Source organism: Microplitis mediator, chromosome 4 (genome assembly GCF_029852145.1).
Source record: "Microplitis mediator isolate UGA2020A chromosome 4, iyMicMedi2.1, whole genome shotgun sequence".
Lineage (NCBI taxonomy): Eukaryota > Metazoa > Arthropoda > Insecta > Hymenoptera > Braconidae > Microplitis > Microplitis mediator.
This window is the reverse complement of record NC_079972.1, coordinates 12,012,174-12,023,346: the sequence shown is the minus strand read 5'-3', so window position 1 is coordinate 12,023,346 and position 11,173 is coordinate 12,012,174. Positions and strand designations below refer to the sequence as shown.

The window sequence follows — 11,173 nt, the reverse complement described above, 5'->3', positions numbered from 1 at the left end:
TATTAAAAATTTAATCATCGTTACTTTTACTTTACGTAATTTCGAAGGGTATTTTGTGTTATTTCATCCGCATTCCAGGTCCGTAAGATAAAAAAATCCACCCTATTTAAAAAAAATCAGTGGCTCAGGGCATTGACCTGATATATAAGTAGATAATTATCGTTAGCGAGTAGAATTAGTATGAGGAACATTTTTATCTGTCCTAAATCTCGTTGGTTTCGATAATTGTAATAATGGATTTTTTTATATCTCAACAACGGAAAGATACAAAATGATAAATATTTGAAGTGTGCAGTTTTAATTTTAGTTACTCTAAAATATTTTTAAAAAACTGATTATATTTTCGCGCGAAGTTTGAATATATTTATAAAAATCGTTCTATCGATTTACCCTGCGGGCCAGCCCCAAAACTTCCCGCTGTTTTCGAGCTCCTTGACCTCGAAAATACTTAACTTTTGTGGGCCGTTGTTTTCGAAAAAAATCATTTTTTACCTTTTTTTCTCCAACGATATCTCTCAAACGAATTGACTGATTGGGACGGTTAAGGTAGCAATCGACGCGTTTTATTGAGTTCTAAAGATGATCAGATTTTGGAATTGATCGGATGAGTCGCTTCGAAGAAAACCGTTTTTCACCATTTCTTTCTCGATTGATATCTTTCGAACGAATAAACCGATTGAGATGCTTGAGGCGGCAATCGACGCGCTTTATTGAATTCTAGAGCTGATTAGATTTTGGAATCGATCGATCGAGCCATTTCTGAAAAATTTTTAAGAAACTGAAAAAAAAATTTTTTTTTTTCTGTATTTCTTCTATATCTTAGAGTCCATTTGATCGATCGATTTGAAATTTTTAGAAAAGTTGACGGCCAAGAAACTCTTTTGGTTGCCACCTTAACCATCTCAATCGGTCAATTCATTAAAAAGATATGAAGAGTTTGCAACCATCCATACACACATATACATACAGACACTCGGACATCCTTCTGAAAGTAATCAGAATAGCTTCCTAGGACCTCAAAACGTCGACATCTGATGAAAACTCAATTTTCGAAAATTAGAGTAAAACCAATAACTTCCCGAAATTTTGAAAATTTCCAATTTTCTTAACGGGAAGTTAAAAATTAAATTATAAAAAGGTACAAAATAGAATTGAATTTTTTTGAAACTATAAAATTTTTTTTCTAATTTTCTGCCCATCTATTTTGAGAAATATATATTTATATCAAAGTTAATGTAATAATTAAAATTTACAACCTGGTTATACTTACTTTAAAATATGATTAATAAAAACTAATTATACAATAGTTTCAAGTAATTAATCAATAAAAAAAACATTTAAATGCTTATATTTTATTGTTATAAATATTAAATATTATAATTGCATAACAATATTTTATTGTTTAATATGTATATAATATATTAGTGTATAAATATATATATAAATATATAAGCCCTTTTAAACCCGTAAAAGTACTTTCATAAAAGTTATTAATAAAAAGTAATAAAGTTTTTAAGTTGTAAGAAGAATTATTATTAATAGATATTTTTTTTTACTTTTAAATGTTTTATGGCAAAAAAAATTGTGTTTTTTACGTTGGTTAAGACTCAAAGCTGTACTTTTTCAGACTTATCGAATTTTTTATTTTTATTATTATTATTATTATTGGATAATATAATTGATTAATAAAAAAAGATAATTGATTATTTATGACACTTTGGAGAAGCTATAAATATATAATATATAAAAAAGTTTTGGTCGTAGTTGATCATTTTACTCACTTACTTTAATTATTTCAAATTTAACACCATTGTTATTTAATTGTTCGATCATTGAAGTCTTAGCGAATGCTGCTCCAGGTGGGAGTACTCCGCCCCTGAGAAAATAATTAATTTTTAATAAACGATTAAATAAAGTATGACCTCGTTATAAGACTACGCGTTATAAGACTCTATCCCTCAATTTGTTAAAACTCGCTCGGAACGCTTCCCCCACCAACGACTCAATAAAAGTTTTGCGCCGAAACCTCACTATAAGACTAACGTCATTTATAACTAAAATCGAGATAAAATGTACATACATAAAGATTTTATGATTACATATAAAATAGATACACTGTATAATAGAGTAGAGTGGAACCGAATACATAAATATAACCCAAAACGACGATAGTCTTATAGCGAGGTTGGGGCGCAAACGCTGTTAAGCACAATAGTGGGAGTATCTCAATTCCAAGAATTTTTTCCCCTACAGCCCCGAGCTAGTCTTATAACGAGGTCCTACTGTAGATTCTATTCATAAATAAATTTATCATTAATATAACATACTTATCAGGAAGTTTATCAGCTTCACGAAGAACAGTGAGCGCAGAAATCATGAGCATGGTACAAGTTGCTCCATAACCAGGATTAGTACCCGAAACTTTAGCAATAACTTCTTTACTCGGAGGCTCAGTGTGTTTGTCAGTTGGTTCAGTGAGTTTATCTTTCCAACCAGTAGCTTTGAATGTTATTGAGAACTGGGTTTTTTCCATGGACTCGGGGTTTGGTCCTTCATGACTGACGAAACCACCGGAGAAAAATGATGGATACTGTATAAAAAAAAAATTATAATTAGTTAATTAATTTATTTATTTATTTGCTATCGATAAATATTTAAAAAATGTAAATTTATTATTCACTAACCTTAAGAAGTAAACTACGTCCACATTTACATTTAGTCATCAGTGAAAACACGGCCCCAACGCATGCTACTGATAGGACAGCCCAAAGTGATCTGTAATTAATAAAATGATAAATATTAAATGAAACTAAAGTATATTTATTGATAAATAATTAAATTACCTAAATGTGACATAAGTTTGAACTTGTGCTGGTTTAATTTTATCTTTTTCGTAAAGAAAACGTTGAGATCTATAAGCAACTGAACGATCGGAACCAGGAAAAGGTACAGACCATCCTTCAGATACTTCAGAACGATGGATAATTCCTCTAAAAATAATTAAAAATTATTGATTATAATTAGGAATAATTTTTAGATGTTTATTAGTGTAATACCTTGGGCGCAGTTTAGGTTCGGAAGGAGGTAATTTAGTTGGATAAAGTTTAGAACGCAACTCTGGTAGCTCATTAGCGTGAGCTAGTCCATAAACGGCAGACTCCCATGTTCCGTAATGGATACCAGGACCTCCTAAATTTCTACTTCTCCATGTGTTCAAGTAAGTCTCGACACCGTTTACTTCACCACCGAATTTTTGCTGGATAAAAATAATACCGAGGTCACATGGAATGCTATCGAACCCACATGCGCTAATTATATAAACTCCTGCTTCTTGAGCTGCTTTGCTGTACTCGAGTTGAATTTTCTCCATGTACTATTTATAGATTTAGAATAAAATGAAAATTGTTTACAACCTCGTATATGTTTAAATTAATTCTAATAATAATTGTTCTTTAAAGTGATGAATAAACATACTTGAGGTTCACCACTGACGTCAACATGATGTGTACCAGCTGCTATGCAAGCCTTCACAACAGGCTCTCCATAAAATCTGTATGGACCGCAACAATTTACGACAATTTTACATTTTTCAGCCATTTTCTTCAAAGACTCTTCGTCTTTTACATCAGCAATTATGATCGGAATGTTTTCTATAATTAATCAAATAAATTTATTTTATTATTTATGATTCTAAAGTTAGCAGACAAAAATTTTCAAATTTTTTTTCAACAAATTATTTACAAGTAAAAAGAAAAACCAAAAATATGCACATGTAGAAAATTAAAAAAACTATAAGCGCAATTTTTGAAAAAAAATAAAAAAATTATTAGACGTCGGTTAACTTCAGTATCATAATTTTTTTACCATGTTCTGGAGCAAATTCTTTTAGTACAGCTTCTAAACGTTCTTTGTTACGTCCAGCAACACCCCAAGAAAATGCTTTTAATTTAGATAATCTAGCAGCCTCTTTGACAGTATACTTTCCAGTAAATCCTGTTGCGCCAAAAATTACAACGTCAAGACGTTCGTCAGCCATTTTACTAAAAGATATAACAATAATTAATTAATTAAATAAATAATACAATTATACGGGATACGTCAATTTAATCAGAATGATCTGCCTCGACTGTGATATTAAAATTGCTACGAATATTTAAATAAGAAACGTAATTTTTATTTGCATTGACATGTACTTGGTAATTTTTTTAAATTTTATTGCTGACATTAAATTATTTATAATATAAAATTTTATTGCGTCATGGTGCCGGTTTGCCGGTTCAATGTATCAACAATATATTTTTTTTATCGATATTCAGAATAATTAAAAATTTAATGCATATATTTTATTATTAAATCTGCTGGTATTTATTAGAAAAAGTCAAAGATTACTTTTAAATTTATATTATTATAAATTGAGTATTGTCATTAAATTAAAATAAATTTTTTATACTTACATTGTTATGTATTCCAAGAATTATCAATTCTGATCCTTACTATGACTTTGAATTGATAAAAATAAGACGTAATACTAAACCACGCAAATAACAAGATGTACTAGTCGGTCTTTGTATGTTTGTTTATAATTTAATAATCGATAAAGAAGTTTTTAAAGAGAGCGCTGCTTGAAGATTTTGAATTTCGCGCGTCAGTTTGTTCCAAGCGGGAAGTTAGCCCAGAAGACACTGGAAGCGCTGGAGTAGGAGCTGAGTTCATTACAAAGTTAGGAGCCTCTAGGTCGGGACGCTAAATAGTTACCGCGTAAAAATAATTATTTATTTAATTAATTAATCGATTATTGACAATTATTTAAATATATTTAAAAAGTACAGTTTGATTATCATTCACTCGAGTAGTAATTAAACGAAGGTTTTATTTAATTAAATAACAATACAAATTTTTTAAAATATTGTCGGTTTTGCGATACTGAAGTTAGTCGACGTTTAAAAATTTTTGGGTTTTTTTCAAAACGATAAATTATAGAAAAAAAATATTTTTAAAAATTGCACTTATAGATTTTTTAATTTTCTACATGTGCATACTTGTAATTTTTTTTTTTTGTAATTCTCCGGTGAAAAAAAATTCTTAAGTTGTTGATTGTCTAAAAATTTTAGGACCGCGTCAGTGTTGAGAGTTGAAGCGTTAGCGTGAAATTTCTAGAACAGACAGTCAGATCCCTTTTATTTTTTAATACTCGCCAATTTAGCTTACGTTTAATAATAATAATTAGTATTTGATATTTAATTAATATTTTAATAAAAATCATTGATTAATATTTAATTATTAATTTTTTATAAAAAATTTTTTTATAATTTATCAGAACGGGCGGGGGTAAGTAAAAAAAGTTTTGGGCTACAAACAAAATGGCGGAAGTTTGAAGCGTCAGTAGCACAGTTCCTAAAAATTTCCCGCGTATTCTTTTTTTTTAACATACTTGTGAAAAAAAAAATTAAAAAATTTATTCAGTATTAATCAGTTAATAATCGTGTTAATAATTAATAATTAGAATCAGTGAATATTAAAAGTTTTTTAGTGTTAATTTTTTTTCTTTGTTCGTGGTGTCGCGAGTGTTTTTATTTGGCTCCATTTTTACTTTGTGTTACTAGTGTTTTTTTTTTTAATTGTTTATATTAAAATAAAATCGCAAAATTATTTTTGTGATAAATAGTCTCGGGAGTGTTATTTGTGCGAATTTTTGAGTAGGTTGTGATATGTGAAGTGAAGTGTTTTTTTTTTGTGATTAGTGATTATATATTTTGATGAGCGGGTACTTGATGGGTACTGAGGTATTACAATTTTTTTTAAGAATTACTCGTTGTCAATAAAGTTATTGATTGAATTGATAAAATGTCTGATTTTTAAAATTTCAGGTGAAGTGTTAGTGCCGATTAATCTGATAGAGCAAAGGATGGACCAGCCGTTTATTTGAAGCTGAGCTACGAAGCTACGAGATCATCTTTCTCAAAGTAAGTGATTTTAAATACTTTTTTTTTGGTTTTTTATATTGTTTATAATTTCTCTATTTCCGTGAATGAAATATTTATTATGATGGCGTTTTATAAATTTACGATGGTTTGAAATTGTCGTTTATCTTTGCACTCGTTAAAATATTCTATGGAAAATAATAATTTTGAAGTTGATATTTAATGAATTATCATAAAAAAAAAAATGATCCTGAAGTTAGCAGACATTTAAAAATTTTTGAATTTTCGTATTTCAAAAAATCAATTGTAAAAAAATAAAATAAAAATATGCACATGTAGAAAATTTAAAAAACTACAGGTGCAATCATTTCAAATATTTTTTTTTTATCTTCTATCGTCTAAAAAAAAATCAAAAAATTATTAGACGTCTGCTAACTTCAGTATCATAAAAAAAACTGAACAATAATTAGGAAAAAACCAAACTGATAAATTTATAGGAATAAAAGTTTTTTTTGTAACATTTGAAATTTTTTACGTTGAGGCGAAGTAAAATTTTTCTAATGCGATTTTATGAATTTGAATAACACAAGTAGTCATGTCCCCATTTAAAAAAAATCTATGTAGGATTACATGGGAACCCATAAGAATTCATACAGAAAAGTATGGATTTATGTAAGAATCCACATGAGTGTGAATGTAGCAGACATCAGACAAATTTAAAATTATTAATAAATAGAGTAAATAATCAATAAAATAAAATTTGAAAAAATGCGCATTTAAAAAATTTTGAAATTAATAAGTGCATTTTTTATAAATATTATTTTTTAAATTATATCTTCTATTTATTTATTATTTTGAATTTATCTGATGTCTGCTACATTCACACTCGTAGAATCCATAGGAACTAATATAAGAGTGTATGGATTTATCTAAGAATCCATGTTGGAAACCATGGGTACTTGGATTCCCACATATGAATTTGAATATATTATTTTTACACCAAACCACCATATTTAAAAATAAATAAATAGGATTTTATTGTAGGTAATTAAAACATCTTAACAAATAATTTATCAAAAAAATTTAATTTTTATTTGCGGTTTAAATAGAAATCCTTAGATGTCTCAAATGAAAATTTATAAAAGATTGGATTTAAAATTCGAAATTTATATTTATTTATTAAATTAAATTTATTCAACACTTATTATTGGTCGTAAATGTCATGTGTAAATTTAGAAATTATCAGAGTAATCACATTTTACCTCTGTTATTATCTATCACAAAATTTAATTTATTATTCAAAATTTAACTTTTAAAGTACAACAGTTTTTCATTTAATAATTTTTACTTACGTATTAATTATTTGATTCTTGTCAATAAATTTATTACGTTCACTAAAAAAATTATCGACAATTAAATTTACTAGAAATTGACTCAAATTAAACTATGTGACGATAAATATTTTCAACATTTAGTTTTATAAATAATTCAATTATTTTTTTATATATAAAAGACTTATAATTTTTAACAATATCAAGACGTACAATTTTTACATACTTCTACATACATAGTATTATTCATATATTAAAGTTTGAGTTATTTATAACGATAATTATTTAGTCTTGACGCTTTTGAAATTTGTCTTATGTAATATTTTACACTTTGTTACAGTTAATTATAAGGAAGTGTAATTAATATTATCTGCAGTGATAAAATGACTATAGAGTAGTTTTATCAATTGATATGAGCACCATTAACTCGTATCACTATTTATCACTGGTTTTTTTTTGACAATCGTAATTAATTTACTTTGGTTCATTTATGATCTTAATCTTCCATTGATATATTATTTATCATTAAATCTGCTTGCATTCATCGTCGATATATATTTTTCGTCACGGAAGATACTTGTTTATTTATTTATTTATCTATTTTTATCGTGGTTTAATTATCCCTTGAGCAATGTATAAATAAAAACAGTAAGTGCTAACTTGCGACATTTAATTTTATCTAGTGGAATGATTGTTTTATATTTATCATTGTTTAATCGTCGGTGCTTCTATTGATTTTGATTTTAGTTCTTGTTGATATCTGAAATTTAAAAATTATTTCATATATTTATTAGTTAATTACTGATACTGAAGTTAGCCGACGTCTAAGAACTTTTGAATTTTTTTAAAAACGATAAATTATAAAAAATTGCACCTATAGCTTTTTTAATTGATTAATTAATTTAAAATAATTGATTATTTGCATAATGTACATTTTTTTTTGCAATTGATTTGTTGAGTCCAAATTTGAAAAATCCGAAAATTGTTAATTGTCTACTAACTTCAGGATCACGATTAATTAATATAAATATAAATATGAATACAATATAGTTGTGTCTTATAAACAATTGATCATTAAAAAGCTCAATTAGAGACTTCGACGTTTATAAACAGATCAGCATTCAAGGTCAAAGGTCAATTTCGACATAATGTAATCAGCAGACAATAGCGAAACCGGAAGTCGTGTCTTTATTTTATATTACCAATCGTTTAATTGAGAGTAAATACTTTTGATATTTAAAAAAATATAAATAATAAATTTCAATAAATAGATTTTTATATGTAGTCAAGTATATCATCTTATAACTTCATATTTTTTTTTACATATTTTATATCAATACAAGCAATTATAAAAAAAAAACTATTGAGAAATATTATTTATTTTTTTGTATTGAAAAAATTGTAAGATTGAAATTTATTTATTTTTTTTTTTATGAACTATCGGTTGAAAAAAAAATTTTTAAGTAAAAATGTCGGCTAAAGACTACATTATAAAACAAAAATTATTACAAAAGTTTTTATAAATTTTTCGAGGAACGAAATTATATAGGAGTTCAAGTTCTGTTAAACGACACGATCCTGAAGTTAGCAAACAGTTACAAATTTTCGGATTTTTTTTTTCAACAAATAAATTACAAAAAAAAAAAAAAACTAAAAATATACACATGTAGAAAATTTAATAAACTATAGGTACAATTTTTCAAAATATTTTTTTTTTATAGTTAATCGTTTTTAAAAAAATTCAAAAACTGCTAACTTCAGTATCATTCAAACGACTTGTTTTTTTTTGTATTGTGATTGAAGTACCAGGTTTATTAGTAATTGATATACTTACTTAATGGCTCTAGCAACTTGATATAGTGCTGTGAAAGCCACAAAAAGATTAACACTAAATAAACTCCAATTCTTTGGTGTAATAGCTAATGAATATCGCGTCCATATAACTCCGGTTACTCCCAGTGCACCCGATTGACTCAATGATATTTTATCTGCTGGTCGTTGCAAGTCTCCAAGACCCGCTATCACGAGACCCTATAATAACAACACATTAATTAGGACATATAGTCATATGTAAAAGATTTATTAGCTCCGTTCAAAAGGTCATTGAGGAATATAATTTAAGTATACGATAAATACGCGATTAATATATATAACAAAAAGTCATTGCAAAATTAATTTTATATTTAATTTCACAATAAAATAACTTTTTGATAGTTATTACAACTATACTAATAAAATTACATGAAACAATTAATTGATACTAATAACAAAAGAAAAAAAATTTACCCATTTGAATGCTGGCGCCCAGAAAAATATTGTCTGCGGACCTGGAAAAAACTCAATCGATAACACACGTGTTCACTTGATATATTTACTGTTAGGAAAATTTCTATAATTTTTTTTTTTTGCAAATTTTTCTTTTTAATAAAAAAAAATATTAAAAATTATAAATTTAGAATAACGTGGGAGTAAATGTCAAAATTAAGGAACTGAAATGACGTCAGCCTTGACCTAGTTGGCAAGGCTTCACATTGCGATCATATGAACATTTGCATAAAATGTGGACGAAAAATCTTTAAATCTTAAGTATTTTTTTTTATTCGTTGACGTCATTGCGTATGCAGATATGGGAGATTTATTATGATTATTAACCAACTAGCAACCACTTACCAGCTGGATGATTCCACAGAGGCTGTAATTTTTCAGGCACGAATTTACCGATAGCCTTCATTGAGTTTTTGTACACAAGCGAAGTCATTTTAATATTTATATTTGTTTTTGTAATAATAATAAAATTTTATCACGTGCCCTTGATGCCTCGTGTACTACTGTATTTACTTAAGGCTCGAGAGTTATTATATATCGTAAACCGTGATATTGAACGCGTCGATGTTATGTGTGTGAACTAACATACGTTACTGTAAAACTGACTGACGACTCAACGGACGATACTCGCGTTTTCTTTTCCTTCCTCTTCTGCTACTATTTACTCCTACTTTTTACTCGAATCGTTGTGTTATATGGATCAGCATCATGCTGTCTAGTATGTACAGTAGTAGTTTACCCCCACTTTTATTTTATCTACTAATTTATCATTAAAATCTTATGTCATTCAGACTCGTAATTTATCTAATTATTTAACTTTTGATACCGGTAATTAAATATTTAATATTTTTATTTTTAACTTAATAGCTTTGGTTTATATGATACCGTAGACAGCAGACGTCTAAAAATTTTTTTTTGTTTTTATAAATAAACCATAAAAAATTAAAATTCTGACTCAATTAGTCCAAATATGATAGATAATTAAATTCTTTACAATAAAAAGGTCTTACGATATTCAAAAATTATCTAAAATTAGTTGACTGAGATTTTAAAAATTGTCAAATTTATTTTTGTTGATATTTAATTTTTGAAAAAAATTCGGTTCTTGTATTTACTATAATGATTTTTTAGTATTTTTTTTTGTTATTGATTCTAAAAATATTAAGAGCATTCTCAGACAGTGCCCCCCACTTTTTAAAAATATGCAATGACTTTCAACTGTCATAACCGTATTAAAATTTTATTAATTAATTAAAAAAAAATCAAAACCTTAATTGAGAAAAGGACAACGTAGTCGTAATTTCGTTGAGATATAGAATTTTAAAAAAATTACTTACAATTGATATCAATTAGGAGTTGAACGAAATTTGTTGAATAAATTTTAGCCAACAAATTTTAAAAATTCGAATTATAAAATTGACATGACGATTTTACAGAAATTTATTCAACGAATTTTGTTTAACTCCTAATGGATATCGAGTGAAAATAATTTTTTTTAAAAATATATATATATCGGCAAAATTACGACTACGTTGTCTTTTTTTCAATTAATGCTTTAATTTTTTTTTAATTAATTGATAAAAATTTGAAACGCTT

General features: G+C 26.8%; 2 protein-coding genes and 1 long non-coding RNA gene across 4 annotated transcripts in view; 1 reads left to right on the top strand and 2 right to left on the bottom strand.

Annotated features, from left to right (window-relative positions):
• Positions 1-1,454: 1,454 nt before the first annotated feature.
• Positions 1,455-4,611, bottom strand: LOC130666766 (saccharopine dehydrogenase-like oxidoreductase). The gene is made up of 8 exons (XM_057468020.1): positions 4,455-4,611; positions 3,865-4,040; positions 3,475-3,650; positions 3,057-3,373; positions 2,844-2,990; positions 2,685-2,775; positions 2,328-2,590; positions 1,455-1,876 (listed from the first exon to the last, which is right to left on the bottom strand). The coding sequence occupies exons 2-8, from the start codon at positions 4,034-4,036 to the stop codon at positions 1,774-1,776; spliced, it is 1,269 nt and encodes a 422-aa protein (XP_057324003.1). The 5' UTR covers positions 4,037-4,040; positions 4,455-4,611; the 3' UTR covers positions 1,455-1,773.
• Positions 4,612-5,667: 1,056 nt separating this feature from the next.
• LOC130667066 (uncharacterized) overlaps positions 5,668-11,173 on the top strand; it is a 190,984-nt gene continuing 185,478 nt past the window's right edge. For both annotated transcript variants that reach the window (XR_008989792.1, XR_008989793.1), the window contains exons 1-2: positions 5,668-5,783; positions 5,868-5,963. This is a non-coding gene — a long non-coding RNA (uncharacterized LOC130667066). The remainder of the gene's footprint in view (positions 5,784-5,867; positions 5,964-11,173) is intronic.
• Positions 7,086-10,246, bottom strand: LOC130667065 (mitochondrial pyruvate carrier 2-like). Its single transcript, XM_057468460.1, has 4 exons — positions 9,923-10,246; positions 9,539-9,579; positions 9,087-9,283; positions 7,086-8,012 (listed from the first exon to the last, which is right to left on the bottom strand). Exons 1-4 carry the CDS (start codon positions 10,008-10,010, stop codon positions 7,958-7,960), a joined length of 381 nt encoding a protein of 126 aa, XP_057324443.1. The 5' UTR covers positions 10,011-10,246; the 3' UTR covers positions 7,086-7,957.